The 26,730-nt window shown below is 37.3% G+C and overlaps 3 protein-coding genes across 3 annotated transcripts in view; 1 reads left to right on the top strand and 2 right to left on the bottom strand.

The window, feature by feature from the left end:
- The window catches only part of CFAP20 (Cilia- and flagella-associated protein 20), a 22,674-nt gene extending 10,475 nt beyond the window's left edge, over positions 1 to 12,199 (bottom strand). The window contains exons 1-5 of the mRNA XM_051216905.1: positions 12,085 to 12,199; positions 7,669 to 7,827; positions 7,544 to 7,623; positions 7,394 to 7,505; positions 7,171 to 7,359 (exon numbers count right to left, since the gene is read on the bottom strand). Of these exons, the coding sequence (XP_051065535.1) occupies positions 7,171 to 7,359; positions 7,394 to 7,505; positions 7,544 to 7,623; positions 7,669 to 7,752 (465 nt within the window). The 5' untranslated portion in view covers positions 7,753 to 7,827; positions 12,085 to 12,199. The remainder of the gene's footprint in view (positions 1 to 7,170; positions 7,360 to 7,393; positions 7,506 to 7,543; positions 7,624 to 7,668; positions 7,828 to 12,084) is intronic.
- On the bottom strand, positions 3,712 to 6,900 carry TMX3_7 (Protein disulfide-isomerase tmx3). Its single transcript, XM_051216906.1, has one exon. The coding sequence runs from the start codon at positions 6,630 to 6,632 to the stop codon at positions 5,658 to 5,660; it is 975 nt and encodes a 324-aa protein (XP_051065536.1). The 5' UTR covers positions 6,633 to 6,900; the 3' UTR covers positions 3,712 to 5,657.
- On the top strand, positions 7,854 to 26,730 carry MS3_00008569 (uncharacterized protein). Its single transcript, XM_012939303.3, has 5 exons — positions 7,854 to 7,878; positions 15,381 to 15,628; positions 21,053 to 21,306; positions 22,851 to 23,021; positions 25,513 to 26,730. Exons 2-5 carry the CDS (start codon positions 15,532 to 15,534, stop codon positions 25,582 to 25,584), a joined length of 594 nt encoding a protein of 197 aa, XP_012794757.1. The 5' UTR covers positions 7,854 to 7,878; positions 15,381 to 15,531; the 3' UTR covers positions 25,585 to 26,730.

Genomic DNA, 26,730 nt, shown 5'->3' with positions numbered 1-26,730 from the left:
GGGAAAGTTTAACAAATTATCGATAAACGTGCGTGCTACGACGTGTTTTTGGCCAAACGTTTCTTCTAAAAGCTTTAGGGCTTGATGGTAACCTATCTCTGGTTCTAGTATAGTACAATGGAGGATAGCGGCTTTCGCTTCTCCGTCACAATATTGAATCAAGTAATTTAGCTTAGCTCTAAATCCAATATTCTCACTCCCAATGCATTCTTCGAAATTTCTAATGAAATTCCAATAATTTGTCGGTGTACCATCAAACCTTATGACTTCTCTTTTTGGTAAATACAGATTTTTTAATATTGTATTCTCACTGTTGCTTACTGATTGGCCGGAACCTTCACATCTCCGGCAGCGTAATTTTTCTAGTTCAATTTCCTTTTCTAACTGGGTTATGCGCAACCTAGCTATCTCTAGTTCTATCATGCTGTTGTTTTTGAGTTCGTTCTTTCCAAGTTGATCCTCGTCATAAACTGCTGAATGATGTGGTGATAATTCTGGAATCTCATCGGAATCGTAGTGTTTATTGGAAGTCATTTCAGTAGGTATATCGAAACTACTGTTCGAAACTTTGTAGGAAGCAATTTCCTACAGATTCAACTCTAAGCTAATCTCTAGACTGTCGAGTACAGAGTCTTGGTTTAGCCAAAGTCAGAACAAGTAAGCTATTTGGCTATATAAACTTTATCTGTTTCTAAAACATAAATTAACATCGTTAGCGTACAAACAAACAGTACGGTCTATTAATACAGAGAAAAACAGAGACAAATAACATACCGAACAGTAGCTAGAGAATAGGAAAAATGAGTCAACAAGCCAAAATTGTTTTACAATGAACATTAAACTGTGATTGGTTAATAAAGAGATACAATCGTACAAGGTCAAAAGGAGTTGATGTGGTGGTGGGCGTTTCCTTATTATTGGTGGGTTCGTCTATCAATCACATTTTACACCCCCGAAACGCGCACCACGTCCGTTGTCCAGGGTCGTCGTCGCCGTCAGACAGCCGGCTCCTTCTAGTAAACATAAGCGTCGTACGTCCCGAGCAGTTTCTTCGTTTGAGGTTCTCAATTTTGCCGTACGAACTCGTCCGTCAAAGCCATAGCTTACTTGTTCGACAATAGCTTTGGACCATAGACTTCTCAGTGAGCCAACATTGTTTAATAACACTAAGTCTCTCGAAGACTCATCCATCAATACCTTCTGAAACCATAGTGATCGCAGAATTCTTCTTATCGACTTTATTATGCGTCCCCATACACCGTCTCGTTGACTAGACCTCGGAAGTTTAAAGCGCCATTCGCAACCTCTCTCAAAAGGGCATTTACTATCTTATTCTGATTCCAACTACACATGATCTAAGAATAGCATTGGATCCTACAGAACTACCAGATGTACCCTTACTCTTGTTCACAACTCGTACAAGGGCGTCTTTCTCAACACCATCCTCGATACCACGGCGAATATGTGCTACCTGCTTCTTCAGGGTCTTAGTTACTGGCTTCTTCGTTACAGTGGTCTTCGGCCTTTTCGTAGTCTTCACTCTCAGTTTGATGTCCTCCTTTTCCTTAAGCTTTCTTAGAGTTGATTTGGATTTATTAGCAGATGATGCTTCAGTTTTTGGCTTAACAACCTTATACTTAGTTAATAAAAACGAACAATGAACTTGACGAGAGACATCTTCGGGACGAGTATACTCCGCGACACCATATGCAGATTCTGATAATCCTATACGATCTTCCATAGACATCGATGATGTACGACTAAGTAGGTCTTTGAATTCAGTTGAATACGATTGTCCAAACTTATCCTCTAATTCCTCTTTAGCTGAGAGGTGATTGAGTACACGATTGCTTTTACAGGGTTCCCCATAGGAACCGAACAGCGTCCAACCTAACGGAGTCTTCACGGTGAATGGTTCATTCGGCTTTCCAGTTCTTACCTCTTTCATTTCGTGTACACTCGGTGCGTTGCACCCGATCAACAGTTCGACATTCTCTTCCTCTACTCTAGGAAAACTTATGTCTTTTAAATGCGTCCAGGATTTCATTTGAGACGTCGTTGGTACCGTCCTGCACAACATAGGTAATCTCTCGACTGTCCATACGTTTGGGATTCTAAATGACGAAGACGAGTCTAAGAATGAAACCTCTAGTTGAACCTCTTTACACTGAATTGTGGAATGGTTATCCAACGTTTTCAACGAAATCGTCTTAGGCTCTCCTTCTAAATTCAACCTTTTAGCTAGATCTTCTGTAATAAGAGAGGCATCCGACCCATTATCTAAGAAGGCGCAAGTCTGTGCTACCTTTTCTCCATTTCTTACCAGTACAGGCACTATTGCGAATGCTGCTTGTTTCTGTACACTCTCAACACTTTTCTCCGTACATAGCTGGGTGTTAATGTGTGCATCAATATTAGTATTCCTTGGTTCTTCCCGCAACTCATGTAACAGAGTATGGTGTCTCCAGCCACACCCTTCGACAGCACACGACCTCGGCGATCGACAGTTTTTTGCTACGTGGTTTGCCTTCAGGCATACATTACACAACTTGTGTCTAAGAACGAATTCCTTCCTTTCTCTAACATTCTTGTCTTTAAATTTCTGACATTAATCTAAAGAATGATTACTGGAGCACTCCAAACAAGATGAACTGCGTAAGAGAGCATTATCATCACTAGCACTCGCATAAGATATTCTTGCTGCATTGTAATCTGTACTAATTTTCCTTTTTAAAACGCCAACATCTCTATTGTCACTATTACTACCGCGGTTGACGAGTAGGCCGTATCTAGTATTAGCTATATCAGCTTGCTCCTTTACAAACTCAACAAGATCGGTAAACAGAGGCTCTCTGCCTCCTCTGATAATCTTAAAAGCTACCTTTAGCCACTCTTGTTGAATGTGCGTTGGTAATTTCAGAACCATAGTTTCAATAGTTCTAGAAGAGTTCAAATCAGAAACGTAATTCATCTGTTCGAGAGTCAAACTACATGCTTGCATTTCTCGAGATAGTCTTCTCAAACCATCTGGTTGATTTCTCCTTATATTGGGAAAGTTTAACAAATTATCGATAAACGTGCGTGCTACGACGTGTTTTTGGCCAAACGTTTCTTCTAAAAGCTTTAGGGCTTGATGGTAACCTATCTCTGGTTCTAGTATAGTACAATGGAGGATAGCGGCTTTCGCTTCTCCGTCACAATATTGAATCAAGTAATTTAGCTTAGCTCTAAATCCAATATTCTCACTCCCAATGCATTCTTCGAAATTTCTAATGAAATTCCAATAATTTGTCGGTGTACCATCAAACCTTATGACTTCTCTTTTGGTAAATACAGATTTTTTAATATTGTATTCTCACTGTTGCTTACTGATTGGCCGGAACCTTCACATCTCCGGCAGCGTAATTTTTCTAGTTCAATTTCCTTTTCTAACTGGGTTATGCGCAACCTAGCTATCTCTAGTTCTATCATGCTGTTGTTTTTGAGTTCGTTCTTTCCAAGTTGATCCTCGTCATAAACTGCTGAATGATGTGGTGATAATTCTGGAATCTCATCGGAATCGTAGTGTTTATTGGAAGTCATTTCAGTAGGTATATCGAAACTACTGTTCGAAACTTTGTAGGAAGCAATTTCCTACAGATTCAACTCTAAGCTAATCTCTAGACTGTCGAGTACAGAGTCTTGGTTTAGCCAAAGTCAGAACAAGTAAGCTATTTGGCTATATAAACTTTATCTGTTTCTAAAACATAAATTAACATCGTTAGCGTACAAACAAACAGTACGGTCTATTAATACAGAGAAAAACAGAGACAAATAACATACCGAACAGTAGCTAGAGAATAGGAAAAATGAGTCAACAAGCCAAAATTGTTTTACAATGAACATTAAACTGTGATTGGTTAATAAAGAGATACAATCGTACAAGGTCAAAAGGAGTTGATGTGGTGGTGGGCGTTTCCCTTATTATTGGTGGGTTCGTCTATCAATCACATTTTACACCCCCGAAACGCGCACCACGTCCGTTGTCCAGGGTCGTCGTCGCCGTCAGACAGCCGGCTCCTTCTAGTAAACATAAGCGTCGTACGTCCCGAGCAGTTTCTTCGTTTGAGGTTCTCAATTTTGCCGTACGAACTCGTCCGTCAAAGCCATAGCTTACTTGTTCGACAATAGCTTTGGACCATAGACTTCTCAGTGAGCCAACATTGTTTAATAACACTAAGTCTCTCGAAGACTCATCCATCAATACCTTCTGAAACCATAGTGATCGCAGAATTCTTCTTATCGACTTTATTATGCGTCCCCATACACCGTCTCGTTGACTAGACCTCGGAAGTTTAAAGCGCCATTCGCAACCTCTCTCAAAAGGGCATTTACTATCTTATTCTGATTCCAACTACACATGATCTAAGAATAGCATTGGATCCTACAGAACTACCAGATGTACCCTTACTCTTGTTCACAACTCGTACAAGGGCGTCTTTCTCAACACCATCCTCGATACCACGGCGAATATGTGCTACCTGCTTCTTCAGGGTCTTAGTTACTGGCTTCTTCGTTACAGTGGTCTTCGGCCTTTTCGTAGTCTTCACTCTCAGTTTGATGTCCTTCTTTTCCTTAAGCTTTCTTAGAGTTGATTTGGATTTATTAGCAGATGATGCTTCAGTTTTTGGCTTAACAACCTTATACTTAGTTAATAAAAACGAACAATGAACTTGACGAGAGACATCTTCGGGACGAGTATACTCCGCGACACCATATGCAGATTCTGATAATCCTATACGATCTTCCATAGACATCGATGATGTACGACTAAGTAGGTCTTTGAATTCAGTTGAATACGATTGTCCAAACTTATCCTCTAATTCCTCTTTAGCTGAGAGGTGATTGAGTACACGATTGCTTTTACAGGGTTCCCCATAGGAACCGAACAGCGTCCAACCTAACGGAGTCTTCACGGTGAATGGTTCATTCGGCTTTCCAGTTCTTACCTCTTTCATTTCGTGTACACTCGGTGCGTTGCACCCGATCAACAGTTCGACATTCTCTTCCTCTACTCTAGGAAAACTTATGTCTTTTAAATGCGTCCAGGATTTCATTTGAGACGTCGTTGGTACCGTCCTGTGCAACATAGGTAATCTCTCGACTGTCCATACGTTTGGGATTCTAAATGACGAAGACGAGTCTAAGAATGAAACCTCTAGTTGAACCTCTTTACACTGAATTGTGGAATGGTTATCCAACGTTTTCAACGAAATCGTCTTAGGCTCTCCTTCTAAATTCAACCTTTTAGCTAGATCTTCTGTAATAAGAGAGGCATCCGACCCATTATCTAAGAAGGCGCAAGTCTGTGCTACCTTTTCTCCATTTCTTACCAGTACAGGCACTATTGCGAATGCTGCTTGTTTCTGTACACTCTCAACACTTTTCTCCGTACATAGCTGGGTGTTAATGTGTGCATCAATATTAGTATTCCTTGGTTCTTCCCGCAACTCATGTAACAGAGTATGGTGTCTCCAGCCACACCCTTCGACAGCACACGACCTCGGCGATCGACAGTTTTTTGCTACGTGGTTTGCCTTCAGGCATACATTACACAACTTGTGTCTAAGAACGAATTCCTTCCTTTCTCTAACATTCTTGTCTTTAAATTTCTGACATTAATCTAAAGAATGATTACTGGAGCACTCCAAACAAGATGAACTGCGTAAGAGAGCATTATCATCACTAGCACTCGCATAAGATATTCTTGCTGCATTGTAATCTGTACTAATTTTCCTTTTTAAAACGCCAACATCTCTATTGTCACTATTACTACCGCGGTTGACGAGTAGGCCGTATCTAGTATTAGCTATATCAGCTTGCTCCTTTACAAACTCAACAAGATCGGTAAACAGAGGCTCTCTGCCTCCTCTGATAATCTTAAAAGCTACCTTTAGCCACTCTTGTTGAATGTGCGTTGGTAATTTCAGAACCATAGTTTCAATAGTTCTAGAAGAGTTCAAATCAGAAACGTAATTCATCTGTTCGAGAGTCAAACTACATGCTTGCATTTCTCGAGATAGTCTTCTCAAACCATCTGGTTGATTTCTCCTTATATTGGGAAAGTTTAACAAATTATCGATAAACGTGCGTGCTACGACGTGTTTTTGGCCAAACGTTTCTTCTAAAAGCTTTAGGGCTTGATGGTAACCTATCTCTGGTTCTAGTATAGTACAATGGAGGATAGCGGCTTTCGCTTCTCCGTCACAATATTGAATCAAGTAATTTAGCTTAGCTCTAAATCCAATATTCTCACTCCCAATGCATTCTTCGAAATTTCTAATGAAATTCCAATAATTTGTCGGTGTACCATCAAACCTTATGACTTCTCTTTTTGGTAAATACAGATTTTTTAATATTGTATTCTCACTGTTGCTTACTGATTGGCCGGAACCTTCACATCTCCGGCAGCGTAATTTTTCTAGTTCAATTTCCTTTTCTAACTGGGTTATGCGCAACCTAGCTATCTCTAGTTCTATCATGCTGTTGTTTTTGAGTTCGTTCTTTCCAAGTTGATCCTCGTCATAAACTGCTGAATGATGTGGTGATAATTCTGGAATCTCATCGGAATCGTAGTGTTTATTGGAAGTCATTTCAGTAGGTATATCGAAACTACTGTTCGAAACTTTGTAGGAAGCAATTTCCTACAGATTCAACTCTAAGCTAATCTCTAGACTGTCGAGTACAGAGTCTTGGTTTAGCCAAAGTCAGAACAAGTAAGCTATTTGGCTATATAAACTTTATCTGTTTCTAAAACATAAATTAACATCGTTAGCGTACAAACAAACAGTACGGTCTATTAATACAGAGAAAAACAGAGACAAATAACATACCGAACAGTAGCTAGAGAATAGGAAAAATGAGTCAACAAGCCAAAATTGTTTTACAATGAACATTAAACTGTGATTGGTTAATAAAGAGATACAATCGTACAAGGTCAAAAGGAGTTGATGTGGTGGTGGGCGTTTCCCTTATTATTGGTGGGTTCGTCTATCAATCACATTTTACAGTATCTTTTGAACAAAGGAGTTCAATGTTTATGTGCGCTAAAGTATTACAGTTAATAGCATATTAATAAAATATTAAAATCAATAAGTATTAACATGAAAGTTATGTACATGGTTAACTTACACTTAATTTCACTGTTTCTATGTAAGTTGTTCCATAGGCTCTTCGAGTAAAATCGGCTAAGTCAAATTGTACTTGATTCCAACCTTCATCAAGTTTCATTGGCATCATACAAGCAAATGGTTTAACGACTGTTGTCGTTTGACAAGTACTTGCATGAAATCTTCGCTTCAAGTTTTGATCATCAAGAATCTAAACATTAGCTGTAGTCATGTAAAATGATTACTTGAACTTCGAAACTGAAATATTTATTCAGATTCTTTAAAACAATTACTAAAATTGGCATTTTAACTGCAAGGCTTTTCTTTTTAGCATTAGGACAAGTAATATATGTTGTACTAAAGAAACAAATTAGGTGACTGTTAAAATGTCTAACCTTATATTTTGACCCAGAATTTCCAACACATATGATTGAATTTCTTCATCAGTCGTTCGATAAACTCGACCATTACAAACCTGAGTTCAAGATAAGTCCGTTATATTACGAAACGGACAAGCTACATGTTTATCCCACATCTCTAGTGGTTTACTCCCAATGCTGTAGAAAACTGATAGAAATTTGTTTGTACTAACTTCCCCAATCATAATTGCAAGATATTGTCAATGTGTATATTTCAAATAGTTTCAGGAAGAAATATCCAACAGAGATCAAAGGAACAACTGAAAAATAACATAAAGAGAAAAGCATGGAAACTAATTTCGAAAATTTAAGTAAGTAATGACTGAAATGGTTAACTATTTAAACTGATTTTGATTAATTAATTTTTTGAAATATTTTTATGAAAGCGCTGCAAAAACTCAGGAATTGTCTTCTACTTATCACTTTCGGTGCAATCCCTAAATGCTGTTACAGTTCCTACACAAATCGCCTATTTCAAACAAAGATGAAAATATGATACTAAGTGTAATGAACTCTCTTTTTAATACCCAGCGTGAACTTAATATTCTAAAAAATATTTTATAAAACCAGCAGTATTGTCAAACATGACTAACGAAGATGAGAAAAATCACAAGAATCAACTAAAATGCATTTATGTCGACTGAGTAAACTTTCATAAATAATAATCAAATTCTGTACAATTTAATTGCTTAACTGCTTGCCTTAAAAGTGTAAAGGAGCAATACTAAGGAAACAATCATATGTCAATTCTTAAAATAAATTGTGATCTCTCTTCAGAAGCAGTGAGCGAAAATTCATTTGCGGCAAACCAAGTAACTGAAATATGTTAAATCATAATTTAAACACATCATTTGCACATTTTCCTTGAGTTGTCCATTACATAATAAATAGTTCTTTAAGTTCTGTTGTTATACCGATCACTTTCTGTTTTCCTCCATACTTTGTTTCTGTCAATCTTCTGCCGACAAATATTTCACTTTGAGTTTCTACTAATTACTAATAAAATCAGCCTGCATACATAGCTCACACCACACTTTTACCAGCTAAATAAAGTACATGTGTATTTAAGGCTTACATGTTCTACGTAATAAAAAGAAATTCGATCGATAAGAACCTGTACATAAACGAATACTCATAAGCATGAGGAATAATGTAATCTTGAAGGAACTCTTCTCATCAATCAACAAAGTATGTACGTGAAATAAAATGTAAAAAGATACTACAAACCTGGTCATAAACGCAGTTACAGAAACTCGGTTGACGCAGTCTGTGGACAGTAAAGCACTTGATTCTGGACGCTTCACGTTTGTAAGAACCGTAAAAATGCAGAAGCGTAAAGGAGAAGTTGCTCTATTCATTAGAAATGCCATTACATTTATCGTCATTGATAACGTATCCCACAAAAGCGGAACGTCAGAATTAATTGGTCGCCGCTTGAAATACGCAAAAAGAGCTGCTGATTTGTTTGGTCTACCGCAGTCCAAACTGCGAGGTGAATCGAGTCTCGCTAGATGGTCTCGACACCTGGTCATCAAGTAGTCGAGGTTTACTCTTAGGAGATCTAAATGCACCTACGCTAGGCTGGAAAAATCGGAGGACTCAATTTTTTGAAAATTCTGTCGAACAGTAACTTGTTGATGTGGTTATCGAATGTACCCTAGTGCGACATGTGAGAGTGGTAACTAGGTGCCACCCGGACTCCGAATCATCCTTACTAGATCTCGTAATGGCCCACTATGAAGATAATGTCGCAATCCTTTATTATACGCCACCTCTAGGCAAAAGTGACCATACAGTTCTAGTCTTTGATTTTCATATAGTTGTCGGCAATGAGAATGTGTCAGCCCAAGCAAGATCAAACGTCTAGGAAGCAAACATGCAAGATATTACACATTCAGCTTCCTTAGTAGATTGGTCAATAGAACCAGAGTCCATCGTTGAGACGGCTACACCAAGGGGTCTGACAAACTCCCCACCGTGATTCAGTAAAGAGGTTAGCACCCTTCTCCGTAAGAGGCGAAAAATGTGGGAGAGAATTAGGTTACTGGGTACTGACGAGACGAAATCTTAGTATCGGGAAGCTTCAAAGACGTCAAAACTACCGCACACTGCTGTGGGATAGCCGACAGAGGTTTTAGAACCCTATGGTCAATATGTAAGGCCTTTAGCCATGTCGATGCTAAAACACTCTTGATTTCGTATACAGTACTCGTTCGTCCTAAACTCGAGTATTGCATACAAGTGGCTAGCTCCTGCCAAAATGAGGCAGTGAGTTGTCGGAAAGGGTTCGGAGAACCGCAACTAAGCTAATTCTCGGGATGGTAAAGCTCCTGTATGATGCCCGACTGGCCAAACTGAACCTATTTCCATTGTCATATAAAAGAACGAGAGGTGACTCGACCACAGATTTTAGATTACTTAGTGGTAAATTTGCACCTGATATACCCTCACTCTTCCTGTCTTTCGGGACAGAAAACTTACGAGGACACTCTAAAGCGTTCACAATCCCAGAACAGATTACTTGTCAGCTGACTATCGACTTCCCCATCGAATCATCAACGAATGGTATGCATTAAATCAACACGTGATTGAAGCTCGATCTGTCTACGCTTTCAAAAGAAAGTTGAATCAACTGAGCGATCACCACTGCCAGGACGAAGACAGGCCACCTAGTTTACTGTCCCTCCCAAGCTGAGACTGATTCAGAGATTTTCAAACTGCAGTAGAGTGTATCTGGAGCGTATCTTATAGCTAAATATTACGAACATTTTTAAAGCGAGTTGAAATGTGAAAGGTTTGTAGCAACAAGTAACCCATAATTTCTTATGCGCTTTAATTTTAATTCAACACGCTCCGAGTTTGAGTATTCACACTATTCTTTTTTAGTTTTCTAAAGAAATACTCTATATAGACAGTCGGATACCTAGATAGGTACTCCAGATTGTGAATTTAAAGGTATAGAGGAATAAGATTTTGAAGACAATAATTTCTTCGGTAAAGTGTGTGCAGTTTTTGTTTAAATATATACATATATATCATGCAAAAAGAAAGTGAACATTATTTGGCACGTTAATGAATTCTATAGAAGCTCTATAGAGTTTTAATGAAGATTTCACAGTCAATAATATTTATGAAGGCCATTCTATACATAATCATTGCCATGAAATTATCTTTATGTGGTGTTTGTGTGAACTAATGTTTCATTTTTACTAGATGCCTGCTTGACTTCATATTCCAAGTACAATACGTTCGTTTCTAGTCACCTAGTTCTTATTGGTCTAAATTTCGCCATTGCTGTTATTTCTAGTTTGTACAACAATTCAAATACTCCAAATCATCACGCTTTCCAAACTAACCATCTGCAACAACATTCCTCAGTGATGACGGAAATAAAAAATAACTGTGCAATGCACCAGTTAAAAAGTCATCATAGTAGGTTGCTTTATTCAATATCTTGCTCAAAAGGGAAAATCACGAATATAGATGATCTATATGAATGACTGTGGTCTAATTGTGAAGCCGCCTAGGTAACATCAGAACCATATCTCTCGGCCGATACTGAATATGGATTACATTTTTTACTGTACCTAGACATTGTGGCTTTTTAATGACCATAAAAAATAAACTTGAATTCATTTCGAATGAATGTTTTACTAAAAACTGGATGGACGAACAGTGTGTGAAGACCTCCTCATGAACCTAACTATGAAATGAAATTAAGAAATATTCGTAAGTTGTATTCAACTACAACGATATGTCGATTGCTGTTAAGATTCTTTGGCACTGTATTTACTTTGCGTACTTGACAGTACAAAATTGAATACCTGAGTATAAACGTTTTGGTAGTTATTATCGCCAGGCTTTTCCGTGATATCTTTCGAAAATGTGAAGATGTATTGCGGTAAAGTGAGACGTTTTGAATTACTTAACCGAAATCGCGCAAATGTCAGCGGTTTTATAAATAAATATAGAAGAATTTTTCAAAAGTGTAATAACCCAAGCTGCCAACTTTGGGGAAATTTTGGGGAAACCATCGAAGTGAAATAGCCTTCCCCAAAGTTTGGGGACATTTTGAGGATTGCGTCTCATTTCCCCTAAATTTACTATAGCGGCTTCCCCAAAACGGACCAAATTATCTTCAAAGTTGGCAGCTTGGGAAGATTCTGAGGAAAAATAGGTAAAATATAAGGTCATTCACCAAAGTTCAAAGAAAATGTTCGGAGGAACCGAAACTCTTAGGAAAAAAACGCGTAGTCTGCCCAAATTTTGATAAATTATGTGGTTTTTCTAATCTCACAATTTCGTGGAAGCCACCAAACTTTAGTGATTTTCCCGAGATTTCATAAAATTACCCAAAAATTTTCAGATTGTGTTATAAATGAATGCGGAACGACTACAAGAAATTGTACTAAGATTCTGAGGAAATTTCGTGGTTTCAATACCGTTTCCACAAAATTTTCAATTATCGCTTCCTCAGATTCGAGAGATTGGGATATGGTAACATCGAGGTAACATACCATGTACCTTCTCATAGAATTATGTGAAAGGTTGTGTTGTAAAAAAGACAAAAAATAATTCTTTCAGAAATTGAAAAGAGTCACTTCCCAACGAAACACGATATGTGATATGAATGACTGGGCGACCTTGTTTCTATGACACTGAAATATTAAAACACTAAGGCTACATTGCACTGTGATTACTATTCATCAGCTGAAAATAAAAATGTTTAACGTTTTCAAGTTTGAATAGTGCTGGTGAATATAAGTATGCGCACAAGATGACATACGATGATGAGTAAACCAAGAATTCTTATATTTTGAAATTCTTCATTGTATTTCACAATACTGTACAAACAATTATATTCTTATTTATTTTGTATATTTAGCATTTATCGTTTGTGAACACACATCGCATGTTACACTACTTTAACATTTTGTTAGTTCAGTGAATGTCAACAAGCCCAGACAAATCGTGCATCAGACTTAAACACATCTATGTTAGACCACACATCACCGTTCTCCAAATATCCTAGAAAACATCGTCATAATAAGATGTGACTTACAAAAATTTCTTAATTTCATTTCATAGTTAGGTTCATGAGGAGGTCTTCACACACTGTTCGTCCATCCAGTTTTTAGTAAAACATTCATTCGAAATGAATTCAAGTTTATTTTTTATGGTCATTAAAAAGCCACAATGTCTAGGTACAGTAAAAAATGTAATCCATATTCAGTATCGGCCGAGAGATATGGTTCTGATGTTACCTAGGCGGCTTCACAATTAGACCACAGTCATTCATATAGATCATCTATATTCGTGATTTTCCCTTTTGAGCAAGATATTGAATAAAGCAACCTACTATGATGACTTTTTAACTGGTGCATTGCACAGTTATTTTTTATTTCCGTCATCACTGAGGAATGTTGTTGCAGATGGTTAGTTTGGAAAGCGTGATGATTTGGAGTATTTGAATTGTTGTACAAACTAGAAATAACAGCAATGGCGAAATTTAGACCAATAAGAACTAGGTGACTAGAAACGAACGTATTGTACTTGGAATATGAAGTCAAGCAGGCATCTAGTAAAAATGAAACATTAGTTCACACAAACACCACATAAAGATAATTTCATGGCAATGATTATGTATAGAATGGCCTTCATAAATATTATTGACTGTGAAATCTTCATTAAAACTCTATAGAGCTTCTATAGAATTCATTAACGTGCCAAATAATGTTCACTTTCTTTTTGCATGATATATATGTATATATTTAAACAAAAACTGCACACACTTTACCGAAGAAATTATTGTCTTCAAAATCTTATTCCTCTATACCTTTAAATTCACAATCTGGAGTACCTATCTAGGTATCCGACTGTCTATATAGAGTATTTCTTTAGAAAACTAAAAAAAAGAATAGTGTGAATACTCAAACTCGGAGCGTGTTGAATTAAAATTAAAGCGCATAAGAAATTATGGGTTACTTGTTGCTACAAACCTTTCACATTTCAACTCGCTTTAAAAATGTTCGTAATATTTAGCTATAAGATACGCTCCAGATACACTCTACTGCAGTTTGAAAATCTCTGAATCAGTCTCAGCTTGGGAGGGACAGTAAACTAGGTGGCCTGTCTTCGTCCTGGCAGTGGTGATCGCTCAGTTGATTCAACTTTCTTTTGAAAGCGTAGACAGATCGAGCTTCAATCACGTGTTGATTTAATGCATACCATTCGTTGATGATTCGATGGGGAAGTCGATAGTCAGCTGACAAGTAATCTGTTCTGGGATTGTGAACGCTTTAGAGTGTCCTCGTAAGTTTTCTGTCCCGAAAGACAGGAAGAGTGAGGGTATATCAGGTGCAAATTTACCACTAAGTAATCTAAAATCTGTGGTCGAGTCACCTCTCGTTCTTTTATATGACAATGGAAATAGGTTCAGTTTGGCCAGTCGGGCATCATACAGGAGCTTTACCATCCCGAGAATTAGCTTAGTTGCGGTTCTCCGAACCCTTTCCGACAACTCACTGCCTCATTTTGGCAGGAGCTAGCCACTTGTATGCAATACTCGAGTTTAGGACGAACGAGTACTGTATACGAAATCAAGAGTGTTTTAGCATCGACATGGCTAAAGGCCTTACATATTGACCATAGGGTTCTAAAACCTCTGTCGGCTATCCCACAGCAGTGTGCGGTAGTTTTGACGTCTTTGAAGCTTCCCGATACTAAGATTTCGTCTCGTCAGTACCCAGTAACCTAATTCTCTCCCACATTTTTCGCCTCTTACGGAGAAGGGTGCTAACCTCTTTACTGAATCACGGTGGGGAGTTTGTCAGACCCCTTGGTGTAGCCGTCTCAACGATGGACTCTGGTTCTATTGACCAATCTACTAAGGAAGCTGAATGTGTAATATCTTGCATGTTTGCTTCCTAGACGTTTGATCTTGCTTGGGCTGACACATTCTCATTGCCGACAACTATATGAAAATCAAAGACTAGAACTGTATGGTCACTTTTGCCTAGAGGTGGCGTATAATAAAGGATTGCGACATTATCTTCATAGTGGGCCATTACGAGATCTAGTAAGGATGATTCGGAGTCCGGGTGGCACCTAGTTACCACTCTCACATGTCGCACTAGGGTACATTCGATAACCACATCAACAAGTTACTGTTCGACAGAATTTTCAAAAAATTGAGTCCTCCGATTTTTCCAGCCTAGCGTAGGTGCATTTAGATCTCCTAAGAGTAAACCTCGACTACTTGATGACCAGGTGTCGAGACCATCTAGCGAGACTCGATTCACCTCGCAGTTTGGACTGCGGTAGACCAAACAAATCAGCAGCTCTTTTTGCGTATTTCAAGCGGCGACCAATTAATTCTGACGTTCCGCTTTTGTGGGATACGTTATCAATGACGATAAATGTAATGGCATTTCTAATGAATAGAGCAACTTCTCCTTTACGCTTCTGCATTTTTACGGTTCTTACAAACGTGAAGCGTCCAGAATCAAGTGCTTTACTGTGCACAGACGGTGTCTACGGAGCTTTTCTTACTGCATTAACTACCCGCACTCCGATTCTGTTTCTACAAATTACTACAAAATTTGTTTCAATGTTCGGTCTTTTCTATAAAACGTTCGACAGTATCTTAAATGTCTTGCGATGTACGGAAAGTGACTTTGGTTTCGTTATCTGATGAATTCACGCTAAGTGAAAAGTAACGTTTTTTAAGCCTTTTCGCCTGTATCTTTTATATTTTTTAATTAGTTTTATTTATTATTTACGCACATCCCTGACATTTTTCCCACCACATTAGGTCACGAAACGTGAGAAAAATGGCTTATTTTGCAATGGTGACCGAAGGAAAAAGATATATATTTTATATGAAGTTTTCAGGGCAGTTATTGGAACACTAAATTTGCCGGCTATTTGAAAGTGTTCTACTGCTCAAGTTACATATATTTCAAATGTCTGATTTTGACCCAGTTTCTGACTTTCTTGCTCGCGAACAGGAGGCTCTTGGGGATTTAGGTGATGATTTGAAGCTTAACGAAGATATTTCAAGTTAGTTGTCCACAATTTTGTTCCATTTTGCTTCGTCATCTATATTCAGACAGCTTGAACTGCTAGCTTTGTTAATAACACTGTTTCATCTCTCAACCATTGTATATGCCTATCCACATATGTGTCTCTCAAGTCGGTCCGTTACTACTTTAGAGACTCATACGTATTAAAATGTTTGACCAGAAAATAATTTTCGATGGAAAGTAAACCCTGGTGTAAATTTCAAGACATTAATCCATAGGGAGAGGTTAAGACACAACTTTCTACTGTTTTCTTTTGGCAGGGTATGACGCAGGGGTTTCTCGCGCGCTCTGCCTTTGCTCATTCCGATCTGTCCTCGGAATTGTCGCCTTTATTTCTTTTGTTTGGGATTCGAATAAACATCGATTCTAAAGCAGCGAATTTGGAAGGAGATCCACTCCACATCCTAAGTTTTTCACTCCTGAAGTCTGAAATATTGCATGGAAAAGGACGATGAAAGCAAAGCATTTGTAAGATTCTGAACTACTCTTTGAAATGCGCGATAACGGTGTTTGGTTACGAGACGATTTTTTATGTAAGGTGATAAGATTATGATCGATAAATAGTTTAACATAAATAATAAACTCTCGTTCATGAATTTACGGATATTTTTTATCACACGCATAAAAATTGACATGTAATACTTGTTTCTAGCTATGTGGATGGATGAATTTCACACTAAAACCTAATTAGTCATTTCGAAAATATTAATTTTGCTGAAAAAGCAACAGTTGTTTTAAGTGATCTTGATGATAACTCACATGCTTGCGATACCGTCGGGTGTGAGATAACTACTAAATAATCCGTTTTTTCGTTAGGACTTTTACCTTACTCCAATATTGATTCTTTTAAATTCGAGAGTAGTCATTCATTCTCTGTGTAGATACAATTACATTCACAACAATGTCCTTGTCTGTCGTTTGCTTAGAATAATAATGGAATCTGTCCACTACTTGCTCAGTAATCTTTTTTATTAATAAGGATATGTTGACCGATATTTCGGTTATTTCGCAAAATTTTCTGGCTTCCAGAATTTCTTGATTTTCTAACAATTACACTGGTCTCTTTCGAATAAACAGTCGAGGAATGTTTACGTTAAGCAAATTCAATCCTTTTAGGGGGCTTGGTGCTGTCTGATATACTGTTATTACGTTCAAAAGATTGGTCTAATGCATCTTTCGTAATGATAAAGGTGTGATCCGCATACCATAACTAGGTTTAAGTCAGGAGATCACATTTTAGGATTATGTTTATTTTCTGTGTGTACTTAAGTATTATTCAAAACAGTTGGGGAAGCTGAAAATCTCAGCTGCATTTGTTTACTTGTATAAACTTCATAATTTAAGTAGTGAGGTGCCCCCAAATGCTCTGGTACGGCCGAGAGTGGGGAGAGTCCGCTCTCCCTCTCGAAATGCTCTCACATGGCCACGCGTATATAGCCTCTGCCAGGGAAGTCCTACTCACTGCCTTCTCGTGGCGGGGGTGTTGTTTACAAAAATGAGAGGACGAAAAGCGAATGTCCGGCGCTTTAACCGGATTCCAAACCAGTTGTGCACATGGGCTCCAATATCCTGCGGGGACAAATGGCGTATGAACCAATTGTTGGTCACCGGCTTCCATGGGACTGCATCTCCTCACGATGCTCCACTGCCTTGTGGATCAGACCTTCAGGTCGGAGGCTCGGGGAGTGGCCTCCTAAGCAAACCACCTGCTTCGGTTTGGGCACCCGGGCAGTATCACAGCCCTCACACTATCGAATGAGATTTGTGTGGCGCATATGTATTTGGTGCCTCCTTGTACCAATATTTGTGTTAAAATAAGTAAATAAATAAATAGTGAGGTGTAAATATATTACGTTTTAGTAATCATAAGGTGTCAAATTCTAAATGCCTTATATGTAACAGTCTTGATAGATGTAACAGCAAGCAAGGAACAAAAATTAAAACGTGTTCTTAAATCCATGTGAATTGGATTGATGTTTTGAATTAATTTTGATTCCAAGTTTCAAATTGTAGGGTTTTAGAATCCCAGCTTAATGTTTCGCTAGATAATACGTTGGTGTTTGTTCTGCTAACGGCTAGTGCGTTTTCGGTAGTCCATAGAATCTTCAAGAATTAAGTTAAATTAATGCATGTGCTAGGTACTTGGCTGCGAACTACTTTAAGTTTGAGAGCTTATGATACCATCCATTTACATAAACTAAAGTAGGTAGATTGGTACTCAAACATGGGACTGGAATTCGGACGCTTGAAACACAAGACCACCGCTTCAAAGTCTAACCCACAAGCACTCGAGCTGTTTAAGGTAAGGTAATATTTTTATTGCATTACCCTTTCATTTGCTGTGCGTGGATCGACACTATGTTTGGTCTTTTCATATTATTCATCAAAAAGATATCCCTTAGCTTCTCTTTCATCGTACTTTATCCTTCTATTATTGAACAAATTTTCTCCTCTCTAACAAGCTCCTACTTAAAGAATGCCATAATTATCGAGGTATGTCTTCTTTTAATCAAACTTAAACCGTAAGAATTTGTAAGACCGGGCATGTCGTGGTCACACTTTCGTCATCTGCCAAATAATCAATCGTTTTGTTCTTCGACATCTACTTGTTAGATAAACTTATGCTCTTAAATAATCTGTCGAAAATATGTGCATTTGATGATTTTACTAATATCTTGGAAGATGCATCCACTCTTTATCTTAAATTCCAATATCCTCCCACGCATACCATCCCACTCTTCTTTTCAAACCGTATTCCCAAGAATAATTGTTTCTTTCTATTATTGTTGCTACTTTGCTCCAATTGTATAAATATGCTACATCAAATTTATTGTCGACAATTTTATGTTTCTTTCTCAGTTTCATCTCTGTGCCATACCAATGTTCTCTCATTATTTTTATGCGAAATTAAGTTGTGCAGCTTAATTTTTCGACTCTTGACCAGTAAGCTACAGGTTTAATCCTCGATCTACCTATTTCACTTTTAGTGTTTTGGTAGTTTCATTAGCCTATACAAAGTGTGGATCGAAGTTAAAATGTCTGTACAAGCTATTGTAGCAACAGATAAAGAGAGCTAAGTGTACTGGACTGCACGAAGTCACTGACGTGACCTAAAACATGCTGAGAAATATAGGTCTGTTTTTGTTTTATAGATGTAAGTGGGTAGGGACATGACTTACGCTTGTTACCCTTCATGAAGCATACGTCGCCGACCATGATTCTCTAACCGGCTATGTCCTGGGCAATTCTTTCCAGTTGCTATTCATCCTTTTGATATGTGCTCCCAATTCTTGGCGCGGTGTATTCTTTGACCTTCCTCTTTCCCGTTTATTTTCAGGATTTCCTCGTGGTGCAGTTTAATAATTTCCACAGTGTCCTATCCATTTCCAATGTCTTTTCTTAATTTCCTCAGCTGGCAGTTGGTTTGTTCTCTCCCACATTAGGCTGTTTCTGATGGCATCAGGCCAACGGACATTCAGTATATTAGACAATTGTTTATTTGTCCGTTTTTGATGATGGCTGTGGTAATTCTCCAAGTTACAGTTCCGTACACGAGAACTGTCTCGACGTTCGTACTGGTATGATATGACGAGAGTATAAGTTAGCTGTTTAGTTCACATCCCTATCGCATCATGTGCCTGAAAAACTAAATGCCTGTGTATTAGAAGCACAGGAATTTAAAGTTTTAACTATCGATAATTATTGCTAGTTTCAGTTAACTTTTATGTCACTATGCACTGTAGATACTTTCGTAGGTATCGGTCGTTATAAGTATACGGCTTAATATTTTAAAAATTCCGTTATCTAAAATGAATTCTTAGTGATTTTTATACTATGAGCTCCGTCACTTTTTAATACAAATTAAACTTCCCAAAATTTACTTCACACTTGATTCGTTTTGATGAATAATCCTGAGTAACCACCTTTAAATTTCATATGAGGCCAAAAATACATAACACAACGTTGATAGCTATTTTCTGTAGGTAGTCCGGTTATGATCTACAATATTAATAGCATATTATGGTAAATTTTGTAGTTGGAGTACTTTATGTCACCTTTAAAAAGGCCATTTTGTTGCCACGGATAATATTAATTGATGAGCAGATTTTAGACAGTAAAAATCAAATAAAATGCTTATCAATAGATGAAATACAACGGTACGAAGTTTGGTTGAGTGATAATTGTTCACGAGATCAAATTGTTGTCTCAAAACTCGTTATAAAATAATATTCAACAAGACGGCTAGTCAAAATAATTGGTTTTTTATTGTACATAGTAATATGATACTCGTGCATAAATTATTAATACAAAATAAACATAATTAAATGTGTCGCTCAGTTTCTTGGATTAGTTGAAGTTAGACATTAACAACGTTGGATGCTTGCTCAGTGGTCTAGTGGTTAAGCGCTCGCGCGCGAGACTGATAGGTCCTGTGTTCGAACCTCTCGAGGCGGGATCGTGGATACGCACTTCTGAGGAGTCTCACAATAGGACGAAACGGCCGTCCAGTGCTTCCGTGTTTTCCATGGTGGTCTAGCTTAAATTAACTCATGATCTCAACTATTGAAATTACTATAATATCCGCAAAACCCTTCTGATATAATTAAATGTCATAAAAACCAGAAGGAAATCGGTTTGTTGTTTAGATACAGAGTACTAGTATGGCGAATCAGTGAATTTTTATCGACTGATGTGGTTAGGACATGTATTACGTAAGCCCATCCGTCAACTACCTCTATGCGTTATGGTGGCTTATGTAAAGTAGGTCGTGAAAATTCAATGGCGTCCAAACTAAGAAATGGCATCAGTCGGAAAACACTAACTAATGGAATGAACCACGTAAGTAGGTTCAGACTACGTGGTTGGTGTCCGTGTGATAATGTTAACTAACGATTAGGGACTTCAGTAACCTGGTTTATAATCATTTGTAATTGCTTAGGTGCATTCACCCTTTGTCGTCACTCAGATTTTAAGTCTTTAAATTCCTCATCAAATTTTTTCGTTATTTCTCTAGTTTATATTTTCTCAGGTTGTATCTTAAATGTCTAATCTTTTAAATTACCATCGAAACTGTTACTTCGTGTACTACTTGGGGATCAGCCCCGATAATTTCATCTTGGTGGGCTAATGAGGTATGGAAACTCGAACAGATATAAACATGTTTATATCCTACGTTCCGTATGACTAACTGACTGGCTACGCTTCAATGGCTTAAAACCTAACTGCTCTGGATTTATTTTTCCCATCATATTAGTATTTCAAATTTTTATCATGACATTTTAACATGTCTGCTACATTGAGCAGAGTGTATAGTTTGCCCACACTTTCGATGTTTTATAAACTAATTAGTCGGTTCTCTCATCATATCTTAATTTGAGAGCTTTCTCACTGAATAATTTAGATACCGAGGTCTCTGATCCCAGTTATGTGTTTCTTAATGGACAATCTACAATGAATGGCTCTAATTTTGGACACAATTTGGCTGAACCTGATTGTAGAGCTAACATTTCTGTTCATGATTTCAACACAATTGTATCATCCGACAGTAATGTTGGTGGAACTGAGTCTTGGCGGGAGGAATTCGAGAAAAGAATTAAGGCTAAAGATGCTGAAGAAGAAAAAAAATGTGCTGAGTTGATGGAAACAGGAAAAAAGGTAATTTTTCAGATAATCGGCTTTTTTTGATAATCTGTTACATTGTGTTCTGTCCATTTTCTTTGGGTCTTAATGATATCTGATTTTCTTTTGACATTATTGAGTAGCTTGTATGCATCAACGGTAGAAAAGTGGGCCTTTTTCATTGTAGTTTCTACACGAATACCGATTACTGTTCAACTTGATAAATTTGGCTGAGATGACTACCAGCTTTGTGGATTAGATCTGCCTGTTGCAATGAAACATACCCCAAATGCCCTGGTACGACCGAGGGTAGGGAGAGTCAGCTCTCCCTCTCGAAAAGCTCTCAAGTGGCCACGTGCATACCACCACTGCCAGGGAAGTCTTACTCACTGCCTTCTCGTGGCGGGGGTGTTGTTTACGAAATTGAGTGGACGAAAGGCGAATGTCCGGAGCCTTAACCGGGTTGGTGGATATGGAGGATCCACCTAGGGAAGTTGAAAAACCCTGATTCCAAACCAATGGTGCACATGGGCTCCAGGATCCTAAAGAAACTAATCGCGTATGAACCAATCGTTGATCACCGGCTACCGTTGAACTGCATCTCCTAACGTTGCTCCACGGCCTTGTGGATCAGACCTTTAGGTCAAAGGCTCTGTGTGTGGCTCCCTAAGAAAAGCACCTGCTTCAGTTTGGGCACCCGGTTAGTACCCCAGCCCTCACATAAATCGAATGATTTATGTGGCGCATATCTGTTTGGTACTTTCTTGTACCAACGTTTATGCGTTTAAATAAATAAGTCCCAGATGCATCCTAATGATTAAAACTGTAGTATATCAAACCAGTACCAACCACTAGTGGTCATGAATGGCCTACGTTAGGCACTTCTGAATATGATTAGTTAAGGATTATCATTAAATGCGAAGATCGTTCTAAGATTTGTGTAGTCGAACCGCTATTCTAATAGTCCACGCTACTTTGTCCTTTCATTATCCTTCGTACATAAAAGGCAGTTGACAGTTGATTCTATAAATTTGCATTGGGTTATCACGTTTTCTCACGTTTTGGACTCGTACTACACATAGGCTTAATCATTTCCTTGTTTTCACTTGACGAAATAAAAAGCAAAGCTGAAGACATTTGATTTAAATCATATTCTAAAACACCATCAAAACAGGTAGTCAAATGTTTTTGCACTGGTTCATAATGAATGTTCATGTTTTTTTCATCTGGGTAGTTATTGGTATATTTTTTAAATTATTACAATTGTGTGCTTAGTGCTCAAATGTTTGCATAATTGTTAGTGCATTTTCGTATCGTGGTCAGTTTGCAAGAACTAAAGCACTAGTCTAGTGGAATCGTTAATTCATATTCGGTTACGAAAATAGGTTTTCATAAGTTAATTATCGTGTAATCAAAGCTTTCAAATGTTTTGTTACTTCTGTTTTGATTTCAGTATATATATACTGCTATTGTTCAATAATTCACCAGTCTATTGCTAAATTTTAATCTGATCTTTAAGAGAATCCATGTCACTTATCGTTTATTGCTTTTTCAATATTTCATTTGAAATATATTCATAGGAGTTAAATCATTGGTACAAAGAATATCACCAAAGATTAGAAACAAAATCCCGTGAATTGCGTGAGAAAAAACATGATTCAAATGGTCATTTCATGAATGGTGATGGTAGCAAACCATCTGTGAAAGATACAGCCGTTTGGGAGAGTATTTGCAATTTATGTGATTTTCAAGTATGCGTTTAAGATATTATTTTATTTGATTACCTAACCTGTTAAAAAAATTGTTAATTTCTTTTCATTGAAGATAAATTAGAGCTTTCATGGTTAGAAAAAATACACATTAATTAAAAGCGTTGGTCACACAAGACTCGACGTGTAATCACTGGATTTTAATTGTTTGAATCCTGCTCTATTTATTTTAGTCAGAGCAACCCCAGTTGTGTTATAGCTTAAAGCCCTTGGTACTTAGTCTCGGATTATATCCGCAATTTTACTTAATTCAGCATCTGGTCAAAATGATCAGTAAAAAAACGATTAAAAAATACCCGTCAAATAGCAGTATGAGTTTGTTTGTTTTTTAATTATGAAATACGTAAATCTCAAGGCAAGAAAGTAATTAGTACTTAGGTGTTTCCGTGTTTTAGATATATTAAGTAACTTGGCATTAAGTTGTTCTCTTATTTAATTTCATTTTAAGTCCTCGTTGACTATATTGAACACAGTTTAAATTTCTTAACTGGATTCTATTTTCATTCATTTATTTAAATATGTACTTCTAATATATCACTGTCAGATGCGGAAATATTCATGGTCTTGTTCGTACGCGTAAGTGGAACGTCGACCCAATAAATCACATTATTATAAATTATACAATCTACAGAGTTTTATGTATAAGGCTGTACATGATGGAAAACCGGAGGTACACGAATTAACCTTAAGTAATTTTCTATAGTCTTGGAGTTTTGTTTATTTGTTCACTTATTTAATTGTTGAAACTATGAAACATTACAACCGCCTAATTAGCGACATACAATTCTAGTTGGCATTCGAATTGTTCAATGGAAGACCAATGTCTGAAAGACGAAGATATGAGGCCATTCTATAAATTCTCTAATTTGTATTCATTATCCTTTGCTATCTTTAACTATTATAACGATATGGTACTATGTACTTTAATTCTAGTGAGTTAGAACAGTTGTCTCTTAAGTATCGTTTACGACTGATTAGTAGACAGTTGCTATTTTAATGACACAACGCCTCAGGAAAATTGTTATTGAGCTTGTTCTATTAATGATCTGTTGAAAAGTGAAATCTATTTCGTCAACTTCAAACAAACAGCATATGTACAGTTATAAATATCTAAATTTTCATTTTCCTCTTCCCATAAGGTTTAGGTATTCTGCGTATTTGGTCTCAGAGTACTTTAGAGATATGTCTAGCTAACAACTGAAATCCTTGTAATGTTAAGATGTGAAAGTGTGTTCTGTATAGAGATTTACTTCCAGCAATCTTCTAAGTTCCCTTAAGAATTGTACTTTGTTAAATCCAATTTACTTACTGTTAGTATTCAAAGCAGCGCTTACAGACCTTTTCGTAGATGTCACCCCACCAACAATCGAAGAAATCATCATGGCCACCAGGACCAGGCAAAATGCCAACTGAATCACTGAAGTCATACAAGGATTCGCAGCATTCTATTCAGGAAGATTTGAGAGGAAGAACAATTGCCGACAGACTGAAAAGAAGGATACCTCATCAAAATATCAAAGAAAGGAGATCTGAACAAATGTGAGAACTACAGAGGCATCACACTACTATCAGTACCAGGAAAGGTTTTCAACAGAATGTTGCTGAACCGGATAAATGACTCAGTAGACGCCCAACTTCGAGATCAACATGTTGGATTCTGTAAGAATCGGTCGTGCACAGACCGATTCGCAACACTGCGGATCATTGTTGAGCAATCATTTAAATGGAACTCGTCACTTTACATCAACTTCCTGAACTATGGGAAAGCATTTGACAGTGTGTATAGGATGGCCTTATGGGACCTTGTTCGACACTATTGTGTACCTGAGAAAATCGTCAACATCAAACAGGATTCATACGACGGACTACACTGCAAAGTGGTGCATAGAAGACATTTGACAGATGTATTCCAAATGAAGACTGGTGTCAGACAAGGCTGCCTAATCTCCTGCTTTCTCTCTCTTCTGGTAGTTGACTGGACTATGAAAACCTCCACATCTGAGGGAAAGCACGGAATACAGTGTGCAGTTTAGATGCACCTAGACGATTTGGAATTCGCATGTGATCCAGTCCTTTTATCCTATACACAGCAACAAGTGCAGATGAAGACAGCCATTGTAGCCTTAACCTCTGCATCAGTAGGCCTCAATATACACAACGGAGAAATCAAGATCCTGAAATACAACACAGCAACCACCAACCGAAGCCCAGGACAGTGTAGTTTGGAGATTGCTGGTCGGTGGCCTATTCTCCACAAGGGTTAACAGGGGTAAGTGAGTAAGTAATATCGGTAATTGTTAACAAAAGACACAACGTGGTATACATTGTTTTTTGAATAAGCCTTTTCAATGACTAATTATGTTAACTAAATATATTGTTTTTTGTCTCCATAATGTGTTCAATGAATATTTGTTACATTTACAGGGTTTTTTTCCATATTTATTTTCCACTCCCGTTTTTTTTCATTTTTCAGTCCAAGCAAAAAACTGCAATTGATACGTCAAGAATGCGTAGTATTCTACTCTCTCTTAAACCGAACAACTAATATACGCTATTCATGGAATATCAATGAAAACAATTTGTGCCTATACCCTGTTTTACTGTTTTGTCTTCTTTCAATAATATAAACAAGTGTGATTTCTACTAAATAGAGAAAAAAAGTGCCTTGTTATATGCTGTATAATGTTTGGAATTTGTATTTTCTCTCACTTAACTAATTATTGACAATTGGATAATTAATTAATTTCATCTTGGTTTTGTTCATTAAAACATGACAATATATATATATATATTTCCCCCTCTCTTTTTATCTAAATCAATTTTGATAAAAATAGCTTTGGTCTATCCTAAGTTGATAATAATTCTTTATTAGGCATATACATTACGCTATCAATGTTTGGTTGTGTCAGTTAATTCTCTTTTTTTTGTGTGGAACAAATACAAATGAATTTTGGTTTTTACAACATATATTTTTGTAAGCGAATAGTTCTACCATTTATTGGTTCGTTTCTCTGCCTTATATTAACATTCAGAATTATAGGTGTTTGCAATTATGATCTATGTCAGTGCTTGTTACTATTCTGTCGGTATGTTTGTCCGAAAAAGGCGTGTTTTTGTCTCTGGGTGTGTGAGTGTTGTGCCTTCATATATTTTTTTCTTAACAATTTATACTGTGAATAAATAAATGACATAATTGATACTTGTTGTTTTTTCTGTCTTTTATCGATGATGTTTTGAAAAGTTATACGTATATGTATGTTTGTATTTGGTGTTTGTGTGTGTGAGTGTTATTGTATTTGTAATTGGTCGGGTATCCTGGACTTCTGTCAATTCTGTAGTCAGGAGTTAAATTTTATGATTAGGTTTATATACAACAGCTTATATATATAAGTTTACCTACTAAGTACCGGTTTATGTACTCAGCTGTTAATCATATTATATTTGTAGGTGCTAGTGATATTACTCTGCTTCTCAAACCTAAATATGTGCAACGAGATTATATTATGCCACCTACTGGTTGATTTGTCGTTTGCTTTAAACACTATGCCACAATATATCTAACTGATTTATCACTGAGTAGTAATCAATACAATGTCTCATATAGTGATCTAATTCTACCCAATTTGTGTTTAAAATATTAGCCACTTGATTAATTGATTCAGTGTTACGATGGACATCATTAAAGGTGGTG

Source organism: Schistosoma haematobium, chromosome 6 (assembly GCF_000699445.3).
Source record: "Schistosoma haematobium chromosome 6, whole genome shotgun sequence".
Lineage (NCBI taxonomy): Eukaryota > Metazoa > Platyhelminthes > Trematoda > Strigeidida > Schistosomatidae > Schistosoma > Schistosoma haematobium.
Note: the sequence above shows the minus strand (reverse complement) of the source record. Positions and strands in the feature narration are given on the sequence as shown.

Excerpts from the sequence above, each read along its gene's own strand:
- TMX3_7 (XM_051216906.1), bottom strand. The coding sequence starts at position 6,632 with ATGACTTCCAATAAACACTACGATTCCGATGAGATTCCAGAATTATCA.
- MS3_00008569 (XM_012939303.3), top strand. The coding sequence starts at position 15,532 with ATGTCTGATTTTGACCCAGTTTCTGACTTTCTTGCTCGCGAACAGGAG. Across the intron at positions 15,629-21,052 it reads GCTTAACGAAGATATTTCAA|ATACCGAGGTCTCTGATCCC; the intron begins GTTAGTTGTCCA and ends TGAATAATTTAG. Across the intron at positions 21,307-22,850 it reads TGATGGAAACAGGAAAAAAG|GAGTTAAATCATTGGTACAA; the intron begins GTAATTTTTCAG and ends ATATATTCATAG.